Genomic DNA, 25,573 nt, shown 5'->3' with positions numbered 1-25,573 from the left:
AGGTAAACGGCGTTTCCGTGCGCTGCTCTGGTTCGCCAGAAGCGGCTTAGTCATGCTGGCCACATGACCTGGAAGCTGTACACCGGCTGCCTCGGCCAATAAAGCAAGATGAGGGCCGCAACCCCAGAGTCAGTCACGACTGGACCTAATGGTCAGGGATCCCTTTACCTAAACATTATTATGATGGCATGGTTTTCTTTGTAGGTGTGTTGCTTTCTTTTTTTGGTTTCTGTTTGTTTTGCTTTGTTTTTGTTTGTTTGTTTGGGATTGTATGTTTGCAATTTTTGTTGTACTTTTGCATTGAAAATAACAAATGTGTTTTTTTTTTAAAAAAAGAATTGGCATGGTTCAGAGAAACTACCCCCCCAAAAAAAAAGTGGTATAGCAATGCTTTAAAGATATGGTGCCAATGGGGCCTTAGCGATAGGGGAGAGGATCCAAAGACTATTGATCTCCTTGACAGGCTGTCCCCGAAATCCAATGCTGGCATAGCTCCATTGTATTAGAGACGACTGCAGCTGAGTGTTGTGTACCTGAGAGCATGTGAAAGGACCACAGTTCAATACTTCGGATTTCCAGATACAGTGTTACCTTGGGTTACATATGCTTCAGGTTACATACGCTTCAGGTTACAGACTCCGCCAACCCAGAAATATTACCTCAGGTTAAGAACTTTGCTTCAGGATGAGAGCAGAAATCATGCTCCGGCGGCGCAGCAGCAGGAGGCCCCATTAGCTAAAGTGGTGCTTCAGGTTAAGAACAGTTTCAGGTTAAGAACGGACCTCCAGAACGAATTAAGTACTTAACCTGAGGTACCATCTGTAGCTCTAGGAGAGACCGCTCTGTCTGAAACCCTGGAGAATCTCTGCCAATAGTGATCTGGATGACCCAATGGTCTGAACTTGGTATAAAGCCTCTTCCGACAATCTTCCACTTCTGGAATTGTTTCCAGAAGTTCTCCTATAGTGAAAGTATTATTTGAGATGAGTGAACCCATATTACAATAAGGAGGCAGAGTGAGCTGATCCCTTTTTCTTTGCCCTGCACATTGTATTACCGGGAAGTATCTCATTTATTCAAGGAATTTACATACCACTTACTCAGTCACATTTCTCAGCGGCAACACTTGCAACAGCAAGACACTGTATTACACACCTTCACCCTTGGGGCGTTTTCCCCAAGTAGAAAAATGTTTTGCTTGGAGAACTCTAAAAATAGGAGACCCCACGCCCCTCTTGCCACAAACCCACAGGAGAAGCCAGACCTCGAGGGAATGTGAAGTAAATGCATTTGTGGCACAAAAAAATGGATTGCATTAAAAGGCTCTTTGGGTTTGCCGTGCAGGACACTTGCCCTATCCTGTCATCGGTTCCTGAGAAATCTTGGCTCAGCCACCTCCACGGCGAAAGGAATTTTTAACTTTATTTTCCGGAGCTGTTTTCTCCTCTATCTCTCTTCCCCCCCGAGCTAATTGCATGGCCTTCTCCCCCTCTGATGTTTATAATTACCTGTTGCGCGTTCTGGAGGTGAGCCAGAACCCCTTGAGGGAGGAAGGAATAGTGCAGAGATTCTTCTTCCCACAGGGATGATAACAAAGGGAAGGAGAAGCTGATTGGGCGAAAAGGGATAGTTTTGGGAAGGGCGGCCAACATGGCGCCCGGCGAAACTCTTGCCCTCCTTCTGAGACTGGGAAGGTTTCCAGAAGAGGTATCCCTTGCAAAGCATCTGAGAGTTTGGATGTGTAGCTAACTCTGCTGAACGATCCTGGGGGCGCGTGGTGTTTTCTGGGAGTCACTGGGGCACGGCAGATCAGGGTGCTGGGGTTGTATGTTGGAGAGCCGGGTTCAAATCAAGATTGTATTCTCCTGCTCTGGAGGGGAGGACCCAAACCAAATGGCTTCAATCTCTTTTATATATCAATATACATTTTTATTATTTTTTTAGCATATCAGTTCCAACAGTCATACAACGTAACTTCTCATCTTATACAATGTTTTAGACTTCCGTCAACACCTCTGATAATTTTCCGTTTTTATCACTTATTCTGCATTTCTTAGTTTCTATATTGCATTTAATTGTCCTTAACTAATAATTCTTTTCATAGTCTTTCTTTTCATAGTCTTATCTATATTTCAGATAACCTACCTTACAATACTTCTTGCAGTCCTACTAGCGTAATCTGTTCATCACAATTACTTTTAAAATAGTTCATATATTTACTCCAGTCCTCTTAGAATCTCTGATTCCGCAGGTTTTGAATCCTTCCTGTTAATTTTTCTAGTTCTCCAATGGCTTCAATCTCAGATTCCTGCATTGCAGGGGTTGGACTGGATGACCCCCAGGGTCCCTTCCAAATCTACAATTTTATGATTCTAAGTCTTTTCTTTTCCCCAAGCCTGCTACTAACTAGTGGCTATGATCTCCCTCCACTGTCAAGGCAGTATGCTTCTTCACATTGCTGGAAACAGCAGGAGGGGAGAGTGCTGTCACATTGGGTCATCTGGTTGATCATTGTTAAAACAGGACTCTGGACTAGATGGTGTGATCAGGGAGGCTCTTTTTGTTGTTCTGACGATCTCTCCTCCTTTTTGAGTGGATGGCATTGTCTTGGTTATGTAGCCAGTGGGTGCTCAGTCCTGAACTGCAGAACTAGAATACTGAGTCTGGAGATGGAAGTTCCCTTTCACCATCTCAGCTGATGGCTATACAGAAACCCCATCCCTCTCAATGAATTCTAGGTTCACCTTGAAAATGAACGTAAGTCGTAGCCATTGCTGTCTATGGTGACTCTGGATTCCAGTAATTTGACCTATTCTCAGAAGAACCATATAAACTGTTAGTTATGTTTTGTGCTTGGCTGCTTTTGAACGATAAGGAATGTTGCCCTAACTTCTTAAAAACAGAGAGCTTGCTTTCTGCTAATCAGCAGCCTTCCAGGTTGTGCCACTCATGGGCTGGGTTGGGCAGATCTGCCTGCTTCTGATACGTGTCACTGTTAATTATCTCACAAACACCATGATGTTTGTATTAACATCATCACGGCTTTGTTAATTGGCCGCTGTGAGGGCTTTGCATATAGCCTGTCTTTTATGAAATTGTCACAGTCTGTAATTCCCGCATCTTATACTCCTCTTAACCTCACACCTCCCCATTTCTTACCATATAATAAAACTGTAAGGCTGTCGTCACGCTGCATGGCCAACAGGCGGCCATGCCAACTCCAGTGGGGTGACAGACCAGCAGGCAGGCAGGCAGGTGAGCAAGTAAGGAGCATTTGGGAGGTGCAGTTGGTCCAGGCGAGCAGTTTAATGGCAGGGAGAGGACGCTTCAGAGAGCAGTTTGCCAAACTGCGCTCTGAAGTGCCTCCCACTTGAGGAGGGGCTTGCGGCAAGTTGTGAGGGGAAGAGAGACCTGTGGTGGGGAGGTTAAGTTTGGGCAACCTGTGAGGGGATAGGCGAGAGGGTGGGTGAGGTGGAAAGGGAGGAGGGAAAGCAGAATGGCAAAGCAGTAGGTGGAACTGGCGAATGGAACGAGCAGGAGCAGCAGTCCCTAGTTCATATACACATAGGTCCCAGGATGATCTGACAGCACCATAGGACCACTCCCTTGCTGATGCTCAGCCGGCCTGATCCTGGTCAATGCCTGAAGGGGAGACTTGCATTAGATTCCAGGAAAGAAGCAAAGTGGGATATAAATAGTAATAAATAAACAAATAGATGATTTGTGCCAGCTTAAATAGACTGGCATAAAAAACCCTCCCTAAATCAGTTCTGGACCAAAAACTTCCATCAGCCCCAGGCGACTGGCTTCTGCCATGACACATAAATGTGTTAATCTTTAAGGAACAGGAATTCCTTTTATTGCATCTTGTTGCAACGGAAAAGCACGGCCCTCACCCATCACTTAGTTCCATCTCCACATTTGTCTCTGAACCTGCGAAACATTTGGAGGCATGAGAAACCCAGTGGACAGGTCCTAGGTTCCGATCGAATAATAGTAATAGCAATAGTTTTATTATTTGTACCCAGTCCATCTGGCTGGGTTGCCCCGGCCACTCTGAGTGGCTTCCGACAGATGTAAAAACCTAATAAAACATCAAACGTTTAAAAGTTTCCAATACAGGGCTGCCTTCAGGTGTCTTCTAAAAGTTGCGCAGTTATTTATCTCCTTGACATGTGGTGGGAGGGTGTTCCACAGGGTGGGCGCCGCTACTGAGAAGGCCCTCTGCCTGGTTCCCTGTAACTGTGCATTAGTCCGATAAGTGCCAATCGGCTTGTTTTGTCTGGGGCGGGACCTGCAACTATCACCTTCTGACAGCATCTTCTGTGGGTAATTGCATTTCTCTCTCGCTCTCTCCTAAGCCTTTTTGCAGAGGGGACTTCAAGGCCTCTGTCAGGCACTGGTGAACCTGGTGCATGCAGCCTGCAGCCCCAGCCGTCGCTAAATGGAAACCAGCTAATTATACACGAAGCATTATATCCCCATCATCGTTTTCCTGTATTATGGGTTCTCTCTGTCTCCGTCTCTCTCCGTCAAGGCTCTTGGTACATTGGCTGGCTGCATCTTCCTTTTGTCTCGTTTGGCATTGTTCAATGCTACCGCGGCTTAAATCACCCAGGTGCATTGCTGATGGCTCAGGTGGGTTGCTTGCTTAATGCAGAGCCGGAGCCACAGATCCTGGGAGGTGTTTTTGTGCAGCAAGCACTAGAGGTGTGCATAATGATACAGGCCCACGAAGGTGGTGATTAGGCAGCTTGAGCGTGTCGTAAGTTTCTCTCTCTCCTGCGTGGCGATTGCCAAATCCCCGCCATTTCTCATGGAAGGGTGTTGGCTGCTCACTCGCTGTCACTCTGCCGCTTCTCCGGAGACACGTTGATGAATGTTCTGATTAGCACAAACTTTTGTCTGCCACTGGCGACTACTTCGCTTATCCACGGCTGCATCAGGTGCTCCTTCTTTCTTTCGCTCCAGCAAGGAGACACGGGATGCGCTGTTTCCAGCTGCTTAAAAGCACCTTCCATCCCTTTCGCTGCTAGTCTTGGTGACTCTGCTCTCAGGGCCACAGCCCATCCTCTGGTGCTGCCGTGGTAAAAATTTGCCCGAGTAAAATAGTTGGGTTGTATGCAACTTAGTCCTCCTCAGAGCACACCTGCCGAAATGAATGCCCTGTTTAATTTCAGCAGGCCTGCTCTGAGCAGGCATAGCTGTCAACTTACAGATTTGAAAATAAGGGACCAGCGGCCAAAATAAGGGATTTACAAGCAGTCAACCAGTTAAAAGGGACCAGATAATTTTGGAGAGCAGCGCCGGTTTTTAGCCCTTCGTTTCCAGAGGTTGCTGCTCAAGACACCAGCCGATGAAACACTGCAATTAAATAACTACAAGCAGCAACCACTTTTCGCGCAAAACAAAGTCCAAGCTACAAAGATGCTGCTGCAGTTCTGTGTCTTTTCTCTCATGCTCCATCTGCAGCTCTCAATTCCATCAGGTGGGGCGGGAGGAAGGGGGGGGGGAGATAGCGCCCGAAGTAAACCCGCAGATCAGACCATCTATTCTAGTCTACCACTACAGATCTATGGGAGAAGCGCTTGCAGTCCTTCCCTTGTAGCCCTTGGAACACCTGCCCGTGCCTCCGCCTCCTCCTCTTCCTCCTCTCTCGGAACTGCTTTCTCTGTGGTTGCCCTCGCTCTCCTCTCAAGGCTCCTCATCAATTCATCGACCATGCCAGGATGTCCATCTCATTTGGGTCCTTCGGCGGCATAGCGCAGTACGGCCTAGCGGGAGCGGCGGTGATGGGCAGAGGGGAGGCCCCAGGCAGAGACGCTCAGTTTGGCGGCCGCGAGGAGGATGGTGGCGGAAGGGCCCGAGGCTCCCACCAGTCCCAGCGGGGAGGGGTTCCTGGGGGCCGAGGCTGGTGAGAGGAGGCCGGAGGGGGGCGGGCCGGGCAGCCAAGCAACACAGTTGGAGCCTCCCTCCTCCCTGGCCAGCAAGGAGGGAGGGAGAGGAGCTGCTTCCTTTGAAACCAAGGAAATTTAAGGGACATCATCAATAAGGGACAGCAGCGGGACATGGTGCTGGGATAAGGGACTGTCCCTCCAAATAAGGGACGCTTGACAGCTATGTGAATAGGATACAGCCCATGGAGTTGGAGGGACCTCAGAGGTCTTCTAGTCTCACCCCTGTGCAATGCAGGATGCAACCACAGCATCCTTAACAGATGTCAATCCAGCCTCTGTTAAATGTCTCCAGTGAAAGAGAGCCCACTGTAAAGCTGCTCTCACTGTTGAGAAGTGTCTCTTAATGCTTAGCCAGAATTGATTTCTCTCTCATTTCCAATCACTGATTACAGTCCTCTGGTACGATGGAGAACAAGTCTCTTCATCTCCCTCACGGCAGCCCTTCAGATATTCAAAGGCTGCTAGCATGTCTTTCCTTAACCTGTCGTTCTCCAGAATCACCTGGCAGGAGCGGGTGTCAGGAAAGGGTCAGCAGTAATCAAGTGAAGTTAACTCCTTAATAGAAGAAATTAGGGCTGCTGAGTAGTGCCAGGCCTAATGAGCACAGCAACTCCTCCCAGTAGATCTTGCCCCTATGAGATAGTTGTGGGGACTGCCGGTCCCCATCTTCCCACAGCTGCCTAAACCTCCTCTTCTCCCGGTTCCTTCCCAAGCAATCTGAGACTCCGCTGGCGTGCCTGTCTCTGCTCCTCCCTCTTCATACCTCTTCTGGTTCTGGGAGACCAGCAGGGAGGGGAGCTTATCATAGCAGGAGGGGGAGATACTCTGGCTTCTTCACCAGCCTGATTCCTCTCTGCCTCTTGGTCTCCCTCCTCTCCTGCTTCCACTGCTGCTTCTGAACTGCTCTCTGCCATAGACTCTCCCCACTCACTAAACCCTGTTTCCTCTTCATCTTCCAGCACTTCTACCTAGGCTTCTCCCTCTCATTGCCGTCCCACCACCAATCCCGGGGCTCCGGGGCTTCTTCCCTTGGGGGTTCCCCAGCTGGTTCCTCCCACCAATTCTCTGTGTCCAGCCAGTCCATGACAGCAGCCCTTCAGATATTTGAAGACTGCTACCATGTCTCTCCTTAACCTGTCCTTAACCTCCAGGCCCAGCACACCGTTCCCAGGCTAGAGCTGCTTCTCTGAGGCTTCCATAGACCCTAGTAGAACAGCTGCTTGGGATGTAGAAGGCCGCTGGTTCAATCCCCAGTGATCTCTCACTGGGCCAGTGTGGTGTAGTGGTTAAGAGCGGTAGTCTTGTAATCTGGTGAATCGGGTTCGCATCTCCGCTCCTCCACATGCAGCTGCTGGGTGACCTTGGGCCAGTCACACTTCTCTGAAGCCTCTCAGCCCCACTCACCTCACAGAGTGTTTGTTGTGGGGGAGGAAGGGAAAGGAGAATGTTAGCCACTTTGAGACTCCTTAGGGTAGTGATAAAGTGGGATATCAAATCCAAACTACTCTTCTTCTTCCTCTTCTTCTTCTTCTCCTCCTCCTCCTCCTCTCCAGGCAGGGCTGGGAGAGAGACCTCTGCCTGAAACCCCACAGAGTCTCTGCCTGTCAGTGTTGACAATATTGAACTAGATGGGACCAAAGGCCGGATGTGGGATAAAACAGTTTTCTAAGTACCTAATTGTTCCTTGTGGGGACTCGGTTTACAGATCCCTCACCACCCTGGGATATGTGGCAGTTTCTCAGTGCACCTCCTTGAAAAAAGGACTTGCGGGCATTTAATGGGTGAGAGAGAGTTTGGAGGAGACGAAGGGAGAAAGGGGCCTGTTGAAATGCAATCGAGGAAACCTGGCAATTGCAGCAACTCCCCTAAGGAGGTTTCAGGGCAGAAAGTCATGCATGGAAGTAAGGAGGCTCTCCTTCCCTCGGGTGCCCCTTACATCATCAATGTGGTCTCCCCGGCTGCCTCTCCAATTTAATTCTTCCGAAACTGTAGAAAAACACTCTCAGGGCCCAGTGGACGTCCCACATGGGCTTGTGTGTGAAATAGGAAATTGGCTCCAATTAGCACGGCAGATCTTGGCTGACCCGGGAGATTACTTTCCCGAGTATTCATGCTGGAATTGGGACAATGTGGTGCGGATCCCTCCTGTGGTAGCAAAGGCTGATTTAAGCATTGCATGGAGGAGTAAGGTTTTTCTTCTTCTTCTTCTTTCTCTTCTTTATTTTTAAAAAAGCATGCCTAAAGCCAGACTTTGCCAACCTGGTGCTCTCCAGATGTTTGGGGCTACAACTCCCGTCAACAGCAATAAAGAATCAGCATAATATCCTGCTCTCCTGCTAAAAGTTTGCAGAGCGGCATAACCAACGGCACAACGATAAAACCATTTAATAGCAAAAGTGCAACTAAAGCTCGTTTTCTAAAAGCAGTAGCAAAGAACACTTTTTCGGGGGGGGGGGACGACCCGAAATCTGAGAGCACTAAGAATAAAAAAGATGTTGAAGCTGGCAGCTAAGCCTAGGTGTTACTAGGCACTTCTGATAAAAGAGCCTTGGATTTCTTGTGAAATAAGTTCCTCCTTTTTGCCCTTTCGGAACTTGTCAATCAACTTTGTTGGGCCCCGACTGATTAATCAACTGACACTTACGTTGGTTAATCTGATTAATGTAATTGCAAATGTGCTGCATTTAAGCTAGACCTTGTATACTTTGTGGCCGTTTGTCCTTTGGTAGGTGTCTTGCCTCTTCGCTAGGCTGGAAATGGTTTACATTCCCTCCCATTTTATCCACACAACAACCCTTTGAGGTAGGTTAGTCTGAGAGGCAGTGACTGGTCCAAGACCACCCAGTGAGCTTCATGGGCAAGTGGGGGGATTTGAACCCTGGTCTCCCAGGTCCTAGTCTGACACTCTAACCATTACACCGCACTGTCTCTCCTACTAACTAGCTGGAATGGAAATACTGTATTTTCTGGCGTATAAGACTACTTTTTAGCCCAGGAAAATCTTCTCAAAAGTCGGAGGTCGTCTCCCCACCAAAGGATAAAACGACAGCAAATTAAATCAGAGGATACCAAATTAAATCAGAGGATACTTATTTTACTTTTAAAAAACAACAGTGCTAACGTTTGAATATGGGAAGCTGGTATTTGATGATGCCACCCCCTTCCAAAAAAATAATAATCAGGCCTGTCTTTAGTAAATGGGGACAGCAGGTTCTCTTGAACATGCCTTGAGGATTGCTGCTTTTCACAGGTATTCAGAATCCAACTTCATTCATCCGCTGTTATTCTCTGCCCTGCAGGTGTTTTGCTAGACATTCAGCAACATTTCGGAGTCAAGGACAGCGGAGCCGGCTTGCTGCAGACAGGTAAGAGAACTGTTGAGCGTGTTTTCCCTCCTCTTCTGTGCGGCTTCTTAATCCAAGGTCACAGTGCCCTTGCGAGTGAGCGCTGGCTTGGTTTTAAATCGCAGCTGGCTGGCAAACGCCTGTTTTTACATCCTTCGCCCTGCTTTGACTCAGCTCAGCTGCAGCTTGGCCTTCAGCGTCCACGCAAAGCAGAGCAAGGCAGGTGATGGGTGTGAGGAATGACATAGATGCTTGTAGCATCTTTTTACCCCCTTTGGCAAAGAGCATCTCAGTATCCCAGGTAAAGAAGACAACATCTCCTGTTTTGTGTCGCTTTGGGGAGCTGAACTGAGCCTAAGGCAATGCTGAGCCTTAGGAAACAGATGACGGTCATGATAATTGCCATCACTTTACAGTAGTACCTCGGGTTACATATGCTTCAGGTTACAGACGCTTCAGGTTACGGACTCCGCTACCCCAGAAATAGTACCTCGGGTTAAGAAATTTGCTTCAGGATGAGAACAGAAATCATGCTTTGGCAGCAGCGCGGCGGCAGCAGGAAGCTCCATTAGCTAAAGTGGTGCTTCAGGTTAAGAACAGTTTCAGGTTAAGAACGGACCTCCGGAACGAATTAAGTACTTAACCCGAGGTACCACTGTATTGGGAACGTGGGTGGCGCTGTGGGTTAAACTACAGAGCCTAGGACTTGCCAATCAGAAGGTCGGCAGTTCGAATCCCCGTGACGGGGTGAGCTCCCGTTGCTCAGTCCCTGCTCCTGCCAACCTAGCAGTTCGAAAACATGTCAAAGTGCAAGTAGATAAATAGGTACCGCTCTAGCGGGAAGGTAAGCAGCGTTTATGTGCGCTGCTCTGGTTCGCCAGAAGCGGCTTAGTCATGCTGGCCACATGACCTGGAAGCTGTACGCCAGCTCCCTCGGTCAATAAAGCGAGATGAGCACCGCAACCCCAGAGTCAGTCACGACTGGACCTAATGGTCAGGGCTCCCTTTACCCTTTACTTTACCACTTTATTACCATAAGCAGATCATCCTGATGGCTTTTCACTGGTGGCTTCCAGTTGGTGGGAATGCTCTCCCCAGGGAGAGCACCATCGTTACGTATCTTCAGGTGCCAGGCAAAAACATTCCTTTTTTAACCAGGTCTTTGGCTTTTAACTATCTGTGGCGTATTAGAATGTGTGGGATGCTTTAAGGCATTTCCCCCCCTAGTTTTAATGTATGTGGGTGTTGTGGTTTTTTTTTGTAAGCCGCTTTGAGTTGCCACAGAAAAAAGAGTGGCTAATAAATTTAATAAATGAATGATTCAATCTTGGGTTCTCCAACACTGTAGGACTGCAACCCCAATAATCCCCAACCAGTTTATAAAATTAGGGGGTGGGTGCTTTGATAGGGTTTCAGAGCATTTAGCCCATCACAGGAGGGTTCTAAGAGGGGTCACGAAACAAGACAGTTTTGATGCTGTACATCAAATGGTTGCAGCATTTGGGAATTTTGAATTTAGAGAAAAGGCAAGAGATGACACAGTAGAAGCTTACAAAATTATGCATGACGTGAAGAAAGTAGACTGAAAAACCTCTCTAACACGAGAACTTGTAGACTTCCAATGAAGCTGAATGTTGGAAGGTTCAGGAGAGATAAAAAAAGTCCTTCTTCACACAGTGCCTAGTTAAACTATGGAACTCAAGTCCACATGAGGCAGTGATAGCCAGCAACTTAGAGCGCTTCTAAAGAGGGTTGGGCCAATTCATGGAGGATCAGCCTGTCAATGGCTACTAACCATTACTGGAAGGAGAAGGAGTTCAAAATACCAAGGCCAAGCCCTGAGATTCTAGCTCAACCATTGCCAACTGCATGCCCTCCAGATGTGCCCCACTGGATGGAGCTGGTGGGAGTTGTAGTCCAACATCTGGAGGGGTGCTGGCTGCTCCAGCTCAGGTAGAATCTCTGCGCCATTTTGTTTTTTCTTCGGCAGCTTAGAGAGTTCGGTTCCAGTTGAGTGGTTAGCCTGTCCTCCCCTAAACACTTGCAAAATGCAGGCCCTATTCTCGTGCGTCCCTAAGTCCACGCAAGGGATTTTCGCAGGTGGGTTGGACGACCCACCTGCCAGTCACGGCACATCGTGATGGCACCACGTGATCGACCGGTCTGTTGTCCTGCCCACCTTCCAAAGTAGATCTGGAGCCAAACGGGTTCCCCACCCCGGCTGCAGAGCTCTCTGAATCTTCTGCCAGCCAATCCTGGCTCGCAAAACACGTGGCCAGATGGTGCTCTTTTGTAAAGGCGGCGTTTGGTGAAGCTGCTGCACGCGGCACATATTGCAGACAGACGGCCTTGGCTTTTTCCAAGCCCGGCTAGAAAGAAGCCGCATCTCTTGGTTGCATCCAACGCAGTGTAGGCGTGTGTGCATCAGGACCTTATTAATTCATTCCGCTTCTTGCTGTACAGTGGATATTATTCATATAAAACCTAGAACCCAACTGTATTTCTGTCCTCCCTCTGCTCTCCCACCCCAGAGTACCAAAATTAGTAGTTTGTTCCTGTAGAGCCAGGAAGATGGTATTTACAGTTGGTTCAGGTGTCGCACCAAACCATGGTTTTCACTAAATGAAGTCTGGATCCCAAACCACAATGTGGTAAAAATGTGCATGTGAATCACTGATTTGCGCATCCTCACCCCATATCCTGAGTATCCTCAGCAGGGTGGAGCAATGTCCCCAAACCAGAGCTTCTTGGTTTGGATGTAACACTAAACCTTGGTTTGCACCAATTTGTGGCTTTTGGTATATTTTGCTGTCTGGGCAAAAGCAACTCTTAGACTTAACACATTATGGCAGAAACTTAGATAGGCTAAAGTTGGCCACTATGGGAACAGGATGCTAGACTACATGAGCCATTGGCTTCATCCAGCAGCCTCATCTTATGTTCATATGTTGTTGGTGGTGACCCTGAAGAGAGAGGTTTGCATAAAGTCCAAGAGCCCAGATGGGGCTGAATACAGAAACACAAAGCCCAGCGATGAGCAAGGACTGTAAACCAAGGCTGGTTATTTTAGCATTCCTTGAGCGGCTTCCCTCTGCAAGTGCACTCCCCCCCCCCTTGAATTCCAATATAATTTGACAAATGTCTCTCTAACTCTTAAAGAATGAGGATCGGCAGAGGCTACTGCCAGCCTCACTTTGCTGTGCGTCTTCAGATGTTTTCAGGGATTTGAATTAACCTTGGCACAGGAAAGAAGTAAAAGGCAGGCATGGTTTTCAGCTCTGCGTCTGCATTTTAACCGATACGCACACCTTCCCTGCGTGGAGCAGAGAATGGTGACATTTCAGCTCTCTCCTGCTTTGCTCTGCTGGTGCATGTTCAAATGTGCATTTTGGGGAGAAAGGTCTGGATTTTTACACGAGAGCAACATCAAAGCAACAATGCTTTCCCAAGCCACTGGTGTGGTTTTTTGATCTGGTTTTAGGAAGCTGGTGGTGTGACTTGGTTCCCCTTTCCATTGGAATAACCCATGGTTCAATTTCTCTGGCTTGCCTGGAAGCCACAGGGCAGACAGGATACCATTTTACCTCTGTGCTGAGAAACCACAGCCCATCTGCCCTGCCTTTTCAGGGTTAGGGAGCACCGCTGCCCAACCAGGTTGACTGTTGGCACCTTTCTTTGTCAGCAGCGCCGGCTCTACTATTAGGCAGAGTAAGGCACTTGCCTCGGGCGGCAGATGCAAAGAGTGGTGGTAGTACTGGATCTACATTTGGGGGGGGGGCTGAAGCTTGAACTGTTATGGGGGCCCCTTCACAAGCAACAATGAGGTCTGGGTAACCACTGTTATCTTCAGTGGGGTTGCTCCACAACAGATGGCTGCATTTTTTCAACGACTGCATTTCAGATTTTGATTAAAATTGCTGTCCTGCATTACCACACATGCCAAAGTCAATAAAGTGAGTGAAAATTTCCCATGCCTTATAGTTTTCGAGCTCCTGCCAACCTAGCAGTTCGAAAGCACGTCAAGGTGCAAGTAGATAAATAGGTACCGCTCCGGCGGGAAGGTAAACGGCGTTTCCGTGCGCTGCTCTGGTTCACCAGAAGCGGCTTAGTCATGCTGGCCACATGACCCGGAAGCTGTACGCCGGCTCCCTCGGCCAGTAAAGCGAGATGAGCGCCGCAACCCCAGAGTCGGTCACGACTGGACCTAATGGTCAGGGGTCCCTTTACCTTTACCTATAGTTTTGGAGTTATGCAGGGGGATGGAAATTAGGGAAATGTTCTATACAAGCATGATGCATCATAGAATGATGAAATCGGGTCTACTAGACCCATTTTTTCTAAAGCAGTGTGGACTAAAGTTGCTTCTGGGGACCCTGAAGCTTAAGCTTCATGAGTTTCATAGTTGATCCACCCTTGGGTGGTGGCCCTGGAGGAGAGATCTGTGTGCTGCCCGTGGTGGCCAGTGCTTATTGCAACTGATAAGTCAGAAGGCAGGGAGGCCAACTGGGGGTGAAGCCAGAGGCAAACGATAGGCAGGGGCAGCTAGGCCTGGTTTTGTCCTCATCCTTCTCCATGTGGGCAACACTAAGGCTGGAGAGGAGGAGAAAGAGGGTGTCAAAACTCAATGCCACCCCCTTGCTGTGCTTGTTAAGCAAGGAGGCAGGCAAGTGAGGACTAGCGAAGGATTAGGCTGAGCTTGGTGCCCCAGTTTTCCTAATGGACTGGCACCCACTTGGCCTTCTCTGTGGCCCCATCAGCAGTGCTGAACTAAATTTTAATTTTCAGTTGCCTTCAAGTGTGTGTGTGGGGGGGTCAGTTTATTCTTTCCCTCAGGCCAAGTGTCTCGGGCTGTTCCTGATTGTGATGCCCTATTAAAGGTAGAATAGTTCTCAGCAAGGCACCCCATGGTTGGAGCAAATGGAAAGGGATTGGGTGCTCTCCGAGCGTTAGTGGGCTCCAGTTCCCATCATCCCCAATCCTTGGCCATACCGGCCAGAGCTGGAGCCCCAGAATGGCTTGAAGGCGACAAATTTCTCTGCCCCGTAGATTTCTAAATATATGCTACTAGGGGTTGGCTGAACCCTCTCTATAAAAGGATAGAAAGGAGCAAATCAACATAGCATAAACAAGACAAAACCTGAAAACAAAACCAAGCAAGGGAAAGAATGGTATATAAACAGTTCAAGGTAATTGCTCGCCTCCTCTGCAAATTTGTCTTCATTCTCCATTTCCATCTATAGTTCTGTTTTCAGCTGCGGTCAAGGCTGGGGCTTAGAAATGTGAGCATGATTATGGCTTCTAAAAATTTGAAGTTGAAGGTTTGGGGCCTTTGAATAGGTATTCCTGCGGAGTTTTGCAACGAAGGAAGAGGTGTGTTGGGATGGGAGAAGCTCAAACAAAGGGCAAAGGCGACAGGGACCCCAGGGGTCAAACGTGTCACATCATTTGATGGTTTCCTGCCCCTTCGCTGTTTTGCCACTACAGTGCCACCTCTCCGTGTGGCCAGAAAAGGCACTGCAGCTTTCAGGCCCAGCAGCTCAGGTGACCTGAGGAGCCAATAAGATCCCTCCTGGCCCTATATAACTGCAGCCTCTAGCCTAGTTCTGTAGTTCAAGCTGATGGCTGCACGCTTCCGGGACCCGCTCAACTGCCTCCTTGCCAGACGCGTCATCTTCGCAAGTTGTTTGAGGGGGCCCAATGCAACAGCCTGACGTCACGCGTGTGACATCACAAGGAGCCGGGGGATGGAGCCAAAACCCCTCTGAACATTGAGGGGGTACAGCCCCCTCAAAAAAAACATTGGGGTCCCCAAAACTGCCTTGGCCCCAGGAGTTGGCGTGTATGCTCCTTGCCATGAGTGAGAGACATGGAAGCCCATATTACTGTTAAATGGGGGGGGGATCTTAACATTGGGTGGGTGTGTCCAACAGAAGCCCTTCACATGTGATTCTCAGCTGCCTTATCTGTCCTATACAGGCCGGTGTTTCTGGCTAAAGATATTAATTTGCATGCTTCTTTCTTGTTCCTTAAAGGTAATTAGCAGACTTCGTTCTCCTTTTATTTTTTCAAAGACCTTGGGAACCCCGGGTTGCTGAATGCATGAATTTTTGTTGTTGCCGCATGAACTTTCACCGGGGGGGGGGGGGATAGAAGAATCAGCAAACAGCATAATCTCATGTGTGGCACAACACGACCTAAACGCTGCGGCATGCAGCCAATTCTCCCTACTTAACTTGACTGGAAAACTGGGGCATCTCTCGTTCTGATGCCAGACTTGGGTGGTGAGGGCCGGTCAAAATGAAGCCAAATGGAAACCGCTGAGAAATAAAAGAGGGGGGCATTGGCATGCTCTGAGTAACCCAGGGCAGTGAGAATTAGACAAATTAATGGAGGATAGTGACTACCATCTGTTTTTGGACTACAAAACCCATCGTCCCCAGCTAGCAGGACCAGTGATCAGGGATGACGGGATCTGTAGACCAAAAACAGCTGGAGACCCAAGTTTGGGAAACCGTGCCCCAAGCAGAGAGTCTCTTCCCAGCCTAGCTAACGTTGATCCCTTTTAAATTGGAAGTGCTTGGGGTGGAAGCGGAGACCAGGGTAGCATGATGGTTAGAGTGTTGGGCCAGGACCTGTGTTCAAATCCCTGCTCAGCTGTGAAGCTCACTTTGTAGCCTTGGGCCACTCACAGACTGTGTACACACAACATTTTGTCCTAGATTCAGTGGAGACCGAGTACTTGTTTTTTCTATGTACACCACGCACAAACTAGATCGGTTGCATATCTTCTGACCCCGAAAAGCTCTTCTTGAGAAACTGGTTTCATTCTGAAAACAAAAGTTTATTGTAGATTGATTTTTGCATTACCCTGCCCTGCAAGCAGGACCTGAGCATAAGGCCTGTCCTCTCCTGAATTTTCCAGCAACTGATATTCAGAAACATTGCTGCCTCTGACAGGGAATGCAAATTTTGCCCGATTTCCACATTTTTGAAGGACTCTCCCCTAGCACAATGCATTTCACAAGTTATTTCCGCAAATACATCCATTTTCATTTGGCTAGGGAACTGCAGCCCTAACCTCTGAGAAACGCACACTTCGAACAATGGTTGTGTCTCGTTATTTTTCCAGGAAGGGTGAATTTTAAGCAAGTAAATCCATACTGAACCAAATTTCTCCCGCGTCTCTGGTTATGAGGGGGATATCTTGAAATCCAAAGCCCATTTGAGGGCTTTTGGTTTCCCTCGGTTAATCTCCTTATTCTGACATTGCGGAGGAACTTTCAAAACACCACAGCACGTTTAATGATATTAATCTCCTACAGCACCCAGGTTTCGTATTTGAAAATAAATCAAATTTGTGCGTCCTGCTTATCCCCTGTGTTGGTTTTATTTTATTTTATTTCTTCAAATCAAGAAAATCAGCAGCACCTCACATTTCCTGTCAGAGAGCCAAGTTGTCGGTTGAATGGCTTCTCCCGAGTCGGAATAACTGAGCAGGACACTCATGGGTAGCAGTGCGTGAAGGAAGCTATGGAGCCTGGAGAGGATGAACTGCTTTTTCCCTCTTCACATAATTGAGAGAGAGAGAGAGATAGAGCGAAGAATCCAACCACATACCAAAAAAGAACTGGGACATATTTGAGAGAAACAACGGCCCACCTGTATCGGGGTGGGTCAGGCAACTGAAGGCAGAAATAGATACTGAACTGCCCATCCTGTCTCGTTAATTCAGCCTTTCCTCTGATTTTTGTTTTTTTTAAGCACAATTATAGCGAAACAAATGCATTTTTCCAGTGTGTGTGTTGTAGTCCCAAAATATCACCCCAAATCCGCCTCCCTTAGGAAGGAACTTAAATGGAAAGGGCGTATGATCTGTTCCTTTTTTCGCCTCTTGTTCCCCCCACCCACAAAAGCAACATTTTAATGAAATTATAGATTCACAGAATGCAAGGTAGAATGAAACACGGGATGCGACGCAGAAGTGCTATCTGCCATAAATGCTCAGCATCCATGTCATGCAGAAACTGACATTAGTTTTTGTTCAGCGGCATTACGGAAAGCTAATTTCTGTTCTTTCGCTGAAAAAGCATGTTTATCTCCTTTTTTTAAAAAAAATCTTTTCTTTTTAAAAAAATATTTTTAATTTTATTAGTTTTCAAAGAAACGGGATAGAAGCTCGTATGCTCTGTTTCTTCGTGTTTACTTTCCCCTTTCAGCCGGCAGTTTAGCATTTGCCAGAACGCCCTCAGCTGTGTCTGCGGACTGGGACTTGGTAGCTTAACCAGCGCCATTTTAAATGGCTCTGGTGTGGCTCACCTCTGAAAGCGGTCCTTTTCTGCTCCTCCTTCCTGGTCTACAAAATGGCTGCCCAAACCAAGACCACTCCTCACGCCATGCATTTGAAGTGCTGTGATGCTGCTTTGAACAGTCAAGGGTTCCCCCACCCCCCAACACACAATCCTGTGAAACGTAGTTTGTTTAAGGTGCTGAGATTTGTCAGGAGAGCTCTTTTCCCCTCCCAGAACTTAGAAGTCTCAAAGTCCCCCATGAAGAGGGGTTGATTGTTGAACCATTCTGGAAACTGTAGCTCCCTTTGTGGGCTGGAGGTTCTCCATATGCTCGTGGTGTATCCTCCATAAGCAGCTATGTCTTCCCAGTTAGCAACTTCAATGGGGGCAGGCCTCTGGGGGCTGCTGGGGGGGTCTGTACCCTGGCAGGATCCCCCTGTGGTGCCTCCCCTAAGCATCCTTTAAGATCACCAAAACCCCCACTCCATCAGGCTCCAGGTGGCCAACATCTTGGTTTTCCATGACACCATGGAAGATGGTTCAACTTCTAGCAGTGTTTCTCAACCTGTGGGTCCCCAGATGTTGTTGGACTACAACTCCCATCATTCCTAGCCAGCATGACCAATGGTCAGGGATGATGGGAGTTGTAGTCCAACAACATATGGGAACCCACAGGTTGAGAATCACTGTTCTTGGGCATTGTGGAAATGGCCACTGTCTGGAGCTGCCGGTGCCATCGTTGAAAGACCTCCAGAAACCACATGGGGTTCCACCAGATCCCACTTTGCCGAGGTCCCTTTCAACCCAGCCTTGTGGGAGCACCAGGTCCAAGGCCTGCCCGCCCCTTCAGATGGGCTTTCTTACCTACTTCTGTCCCCTGCATCCTGCATCTATTCCTTCCTCTACATCAGAGGGTTCTTCAGATGTTGTCGGGCAGGTCTGCAATCCCAGCATCCCCTGAACCAACATGGCCAATGGCCAGGAGTTGTCCTTCAACCACACCTGCGTGGCTACAGGTTCCCCATCCCTGGGTTTTGGCCCAGTGTCTGCCTGTCAACTAGCCTTGGTATGCGCTCACCTGCATTCAGTTGTGCTGGAGGGTAAGCTAGGTGGACAAAGACCTGTCGCCGGAGCTCGGAAGCCCCATCCATCACATGCAAACACGTCGCAGGAATTGATTTGTGCCTAACAAGACTCGCTGGCAAGCAATCTGTCTGATAGGCTGAGAGTCGTTTTCTGAATTTGTTTACAAGTCAATCAGTGTTTGGATGTCTCACGTAATTCGAGGCTCCTGTAAATGTATAGCTGTGACAGGCTTGGCCTCGTTATTGTGCCATCTGGGCTCTGTCATCTCTTTGTTCTTGGCAATGAATTTATTCCTTTGTCCGCCTCTATGCATCTCTCCCCTCTCCGGTCATGTTGCACATCAGCATCAGTCTTCTAATTGTTGGCTTTTAAATGTAACTTGCTAATACAAGGAGGGAAAATGGAAAATATTAGCAAGGCGCATTGCACAACGCAGGGTGACATCTGCTTTTAGCCAACAAATTATTTGTAATGGGAGAAAATGTATGCAGAACTGAATGCTGCTCAGATCTCACATTTCCTGATGGGTTGCTGTTTCCTGATGAGCAAGTTAGTTTGCTGTTCATTTTTATTCGAATTATTAACAGCTTCTCCAACATCTTAGAGTAATAATTAAGTGTGTGCATGGAAGATTGTGTCCTGTCGTGCGCTTAATAACACTCCCAACTTCCATCGCAAAAAAATCCAAGACAGTGATTTTGTAAGGATGTGACGCTAATGGTTGCAATCCTGCACTCACTTACTTTGGGAGTAAGCCAAAGTCTGTGCAGATCAGTGAGACTTATTTCTTTTTTTTTTTTAATAAATATTTATTAGAGTTTTCAATTTTATTTTATTTTTTAAAAGTAATATTTATTAGGTTTTAAAAGATAAAACACAAACAATAACAACAAATAAAAACACAAAAAAGAAAAAAAAGAAAAATCCAACAATAAACAATACATAAAAACAAATTAAAACATCCATAGTCATACTTTCGTTTGCTTGTTTCTTTGACTTCCTCACACCTCCCTTTTTTGTATTCCGCTTCAGATTATTATTTCAGCAAATCCCTCCCATTTTACCAGAAATTTTGTCTGTATACTTAGCGTACTTTCCTCAACCTTGTTTAAACTTTAAATTAACCACATATAATTACATAAACTCTCACATCATTTACACAAAATCCAGAGAGTGTCTATCCACCATTGTTCAATCTCACAAATATTTTACTTTGTTTTACATTAAACTTTGAGCCTAATATATATTTTATACACTTTGAATTTCCCTAATTTTCCCCCTCAGCATCCCCCTGGTCCCAAAAACTGCCTGTCCTTTCCGTCCATTCCCTGATGTCTCTCAATCTGGAAATCTAATATCAGAGGCTCTTAAGTCCCCTCCAAGCCCCTTCTGCCGATTTTGTTTAAATTCTTTAATACCAACTGACTCATCTCTGAAGTATTCCATCCTGACATTGAAGTTACATCCTTTGTGCAATTCAGTTAGGTTTCCAAGGTTATAATTGTAATTTGAGTGATCTTTCAGAAGGTATGTCCAAGTACCTCCAAACCTGTAGGCCCCCAGTCCATCTAAATCTTCCAAACCCAGGTCCATGTCCATATTCCAACAGTCTACAGATCCCTGTGAAATGGGATCTTTCCATTTTACCAATCCGAACTGACATCCTGTTATAACAATCTGTCCCTCAGCAAAATCCATGTCACATGTCCTCGGTTTGTAAACCTCAGTTTGCCTCTGTGGAGTCGAAAGTTCCTCATGTATTCCTTTAGTCTCTTCTTCCTTTCCTTCTGCCAGTTCACCATTCTTTTCCTGTTCCCCGCTGTCCAATCCGATCATGTCATCCAATTTCTTATGGATCCCTTCCAGCAGAAAGTTTATTTTGTGTATTTCATTCATTATCACTTCAGAGGTCTGCATTTTAAGTTGCTCAAGGTCAATTCCCAGACTTTTATCTGCAGCTGGCACTTGTTCCTGTAACAGTTTCAAAGTTTCAAAGTTTCCCCACTAGAGGGATACAATTTAACTATTTCCCAAGTGCCAGTTCAATTTCAAGAAGAAGTAAACAATGTTGCAGGTCTCCATTTTGAATGCAAAAGGGGATAGAGGAAACTGTATCTTTTGAACAGCTGTCAACATCCCTTTGTTAGAAAAAAGAAGTAATTTTTAAAATCAAATCTTAGCATTCAGGCAGCCTGTTCCCAGGTCAGTGCTGAGATGGTTTTAAGTCCTAATATTGTCCAAATCAAAGTTTCCCCCTACTTCCTCCAAAGGGGGTAGGTACCTTAAACAGCGGATATTTAAACTTGCAAAATAAAATTGCAGGATTTTGCTTGTAGTGTCTTTGCTTCAAGCTATATACAAAAGCGGAAGGTGGACTTCCTGTTTACACCTTCCCGCTATTAAATCCAGATTAACTCTTCCTCTTTAAAAATTTCCAATTAAAATTTAATTTCTTTAAACCTCGGTCTTTATCTTAAATCTTCTAATCGGTTCTACTCACGGGTAGTTACTTTTAGAGCCGAATTGTCCAGAAAGAAATCAGCACTCTCCGACAACAGCTGTGCGGCTTCACTCCGGGGACGAAGCGGTCGATCCGAAGCACCGCGCTGCTCACCCCGCCTTGCAACGGAGCCTCAAAAAAAGGACTCCTCGCAAGCAAGGGAGGCGCAAAAGGTGCACGCCGGATCCCAGGTCCACAGGCTTCCCCCGCCTGTGGTTTCTAACGGGTCTCCGCTTTCGCCGCAGCGAGAGACCCTAAATCCCCGGAGCGGTTCCCCTGGGAGATCAGGGGAAATCCGCCATTGTCGCTGGCGCTGACCGGAAGTCTAGAGTTTTCAATTTTATACAAACAAAAAGAAAAAAGAAAAAAAATATTAAAAACAAATCAATTTCAATACCAATTTTCAATAACATATTTCCTTGACTTCCTCATACCTCCCCTTCTTGTTTTCTAGTTCAAATTATTTATCCAGCAAATCCTAATCTCTTAACATTCCATTTAGCTAACACCTTATTTTCCAATCAACTTCTTAAATTTTATAACTTAAACAATATTTATACCGATTCTTTTTACCATAACAGCTAGAGACCACATAATTCAATCCAGCATCTTTCAAAGTTAATTAATTTTGCAATGTTTCTGTAAATAGTCCTTAAATTTCTTCCAATCTTCTTCTGCCGACTCTTCTCCCTGGTCGCGGATTCTGCCAGTCATTTCTGCCAGTCCCATACAGTCAATCAACTTCATCTGCCATTCTTCCAGAGTGGGTAGATCAGTGAGACTTATTTCTTAGTGCGCATCTATAGGATTCCACTATAGGTTTACCAGTTCATCTCATTGATTATCAGCACAGTCCTATGTGTGCCTACTTGAAAGTCATTTCCACTGTGTTTGATAGGACTGTAAGCATGTTTGAGATTTCATTTCCAAATTATTATTTTTATTATTTTTCCAAATTATTACAAATCAAACCAAATTAATTTAATTTAATACAGTTTCTTAAAATCAGCTTTCCCGCTCCTGTTCCAAACATGACCACCATCATTTTCTCTCATAGCCTCATCATTTCTTATTTAGAGTCCAGCTGACATCCTTCACTTGCTGTTTAACCACTCTTCTAGCTGGCTGCTTTTTCTACCTTACAAGCAGCACCTCTGTTACATCTTATAAATAAATAATCCGTTTCACGTGTGTAATCCTTCATATACATTGTTGTTCCAGACCGGGTTTGCTGGAACATTGTTCAGTTCTTTGCAGTGTTTATCTGGATGGTACAAAATCACATTCCATTCCTTCCACTGTTTACAGAATAGCGTAGGAGCTGCAGCCATAAATAACTCACAAAATGCATATCCAAACTCTGCCATTAAAATTCCACTCTGGAGTTCTTCCTCAGCACACAGTTAAAAGCAAGATCTTTTCCTCAAATTCAGCCTCTTTACCACATCTGTTCAGCAGCAGTTCATCCCCCCCCCCCCCGTATTTCTCCAACAGCAATCCAGGAATAATTTTAAATAAAGTCCATTCATCCTTGGTCGAGGGGGGATGGCATATAGTAAAACCTTGTTAAATTCCTTGTTGAGCTTACTTCGAAAAAGAGGGGGGGAGGCTTTTGATTTAACAGAGTAACATACAGTGGCACCTCGGCTTACATACGCTTCAGGTTACATACACTTCAGGTTACACACTCTGCTAACCCAGAAATAGTGCTTCAGGTTAAGAACTTTGCTTCAGGATAAGAACAGAAATCGTGCTCCGGCGGCGTGGTGGCAGCAGGAGGCCCCATTAGCTAAAGTGGTGCTTCAGGTTAAGAACAGTTTCAGGTTAAGAACGGACCTCCAGAACGAATTAAGTACTTAACCTGAGGTACCACTGTAGCAGCGGCTACACATGACTCTTTCATTATGCAGGGAGGACAATGAAAAAAAGAGACCATTTGGAAACCACAAGAAGCACAAAACACCTTGTTCTCCCCCTTCCTTTCCCGGCTATTGTAAGGATTCTCGAGCTTCAAAGAAAACATTCAAATACCTTCAAAGAGCCAAGCCCAGTCCTTTCGGCAGCTGACTGATTGCAGTCCATTAGCATATGTAGGTCCAGGAGTGCCTCTTGATTAATGCCAATTGTCCAAATTATGGAGGAACCAGCCATAAATCATGCCGGAGGCAGAGGCTGTTCCATGGCAGGAACACACTCCCAGGTCACACCTGTTCTGCCTTTCAACTTGGCAGACACAGGCTTGAGCGGCACATCAGGATGCAGTGAGCTCCCCAGACCCCACTGGGGAGCGTTGTCAGGATTTGTGCCCCATAAATCCTGGCTTTCCTCTGCCTGAACCTCCTCGCAGTCCATGGAGGAGCTATGGGGAGCGACCGCCATTGACTCGTGACATGACCGGAAACCCATGTTTGAGATTTCAATCTAGTTCACATTCTGATGGACTAAAGAACTGCTGGTAAATTGTGGAGCACATCTAACTTACTTTTAACACAAGTACGTGTAACAAATTGCAAATAACAACTAGGGATCGGGGAGGAATTTAATTCGGTTTGCATTTTAAAATGAGTCGTGTCAAGTTTGCACTTTCTGAAACAGAATGAGAACCAAAACACAGCTGTCTTTTGACATTCACGCTTATCCGAATTTTGCATGTGGTCCTCCAACCAGCTCTTATAAAAACGCATGCATTAGGTAAAAGTGTGCCTAAAAATGAATAAATCGATTAAAAAGTATACAAAGATGCATGCTATTTGGAGAAGTAGCTGGCAAGAAAATGTCTGCATTAGTTAAAACTGCATATAAAAATGTGTCTATTGGGAGAAATTCACCATAAAATGTGGAATAATTTTCGTGAGGATTTTTCAAGAGAAGTTGTTGGTTTTTTGTTTTTTACAAATTGCTGCAGGAATGTGGGGAATTGGGGAAACCTGGAAGTGACAGGTCTCTCCATCCCTAGTGGCAACTTAGCAATGCCTATGTAGCACAGCCTAGTGGTTAGAGCATCTTCTTTGCAAGCAGACGGTCCCAGTTCCAGCCTCTGATGTCTCTAGATAGGGCTCAAAATGCCTGTTGCTTGAAACTCTGGAGACCCGTGGTCTGACTTTGTAGGAGGCAGCTTCCTATATCCCATGGGAACAGGTTTTCTAATATAACTGAGGCTGTTCTGCATAAGTGAGCAAAATGGGCTCCTCCTTCCTTTGCAGGCGGTTGGATTTTCTCATATGCAAGGTAATGCAGATTTAATCAGGGCCATGAAATTAATTGGCTAAGATGTCTTTAATTGGGTGACGACTCCAATTAATTTGGTTGCAAGCTTATGTCGGTTATCTGGGATAGCCACTCTCCCTTCCTGCAGTTTCCAGCAACTGGTATTCAGAAGTATATTGCCTCTGACAGTGGAGGCAGAACATCGCCAGCAGGGTTAGCAGCCTAACTCAGGGTTAGCAGCAGACTTGAGGTTTGTAGATATACCCCACCCCTCAAAAAAACCAGTACAGCAGCTATACAAGCAACACTGATTGGGGTGGAGTGGGAGAGCTGGTGGGGGGAGGGAACAGAATGGAGTACTGTGGAGCTGGGCACTCCTGACTGGCTGGCTGAAACCCTGAGCAGGAACACTCCATACTGCAACACTCAGCTTAAGTAACTTGCACTTTTGGATGCCCTTTGTAGGAGGGGTTGGACAGCAAGGGAAATCTGTTCTCATTCAGTACCAGTGGGGTAACTGGAAGCATGTAGTTGGGCATTTTGGGGAACAAGATGCTGGGCTAGAGGGAAACTTGATCTGAACCAGCCCAGCTTCCATTATGTATTTATGGAGTTGGCTAAAGAAGAAAAGCCCAAGAACAGGATTCTATGCTGTTGGTTACTAGATCTTGCAGGGAATTTTCCAGTGTGTGCTAGCAGGAGATACTCAACTCTGAGAAAGGTATCTCAGGTAGGGATGTAGTATACTTCTGATGAGAACAGAATCAGGGATGGGGATTTGCGGATGCTCACCTATGCTTTTCATGTCTGCAACAGAGATCAATCTAGCAAATACAATTGGTATTTCCTGTTATTGCTTTCAGTTTGCAAATGGCCTGGATAGCTCAGTCGGTTAGAGGATGGTGCTGGTGATGCCAAGGTTGCAAGTTTGATCCCCGTATGGGACATCTGTATATTCCTGCATTGCAGGGCCTTGGGGTAGATGATCCTCAGGATCCCTTCCAATTCTACAATTCTATGATACACAATTATGTTTCCCCTCCCCCATTTGCATTGCGTTTCCTTTGCATTGAAAGGAATGGAGTGGGATAATGTCCAAACAACGCAACATGTGTAACCCATTACGCAACTTGCATAATTGACATTGAGACTAATCATGTGGTTTGTGTGTTTTTTAATTTTTATTTCAAA

At 46.4% G+C, this 25,573-nt stretch overlaps 1 protein-coding gene across 2 annotated transcripts in view; it reads left to right on the top strand.

The window, feature by feature from the left end:
• The window catches only part of SPNS2 (SPNS lysolipid transporter 2, sphingosine-1-phosphate), a gene marked incomplete at its 5' end in the record, with an annotated part of 102,011 nt that overhangs the window by 29,602 nt on the left and 46,836 nt on the right, over positions 1-25,573 (top strand). For both annotated transcript variants that reach the window (XR_014541933.1, XM_083587753.1), the window contains one exon: positions 9,257-9,322. Coding sequence is in view for 1 of the 2 variants with exons in the window: in XM_083587753.1 (XP_083443879.1) it covers positions 9,257-9,322 (66 nt within the window). The remainder of the gene's footprint in view (positions 1-9,256; positions 9,323-25,573) is intronic.

This window comes from Podarcis filfolensis (assembly GCF_964270895.1).
Source record: "Podarcis filfolensis genome assembly, chromosome: 15".
Taxonomy (NCBI): Eukaryota; Metazoa; Chordata; class Lepidosauria; order Squamata; family Lacertidae; genus Podarcis; species Podarcis filfolensis.
Note: the sequence above shows the minus strand (reverse complement) of the source record. Positions and strands in the feature narration are given on the sequence as shown.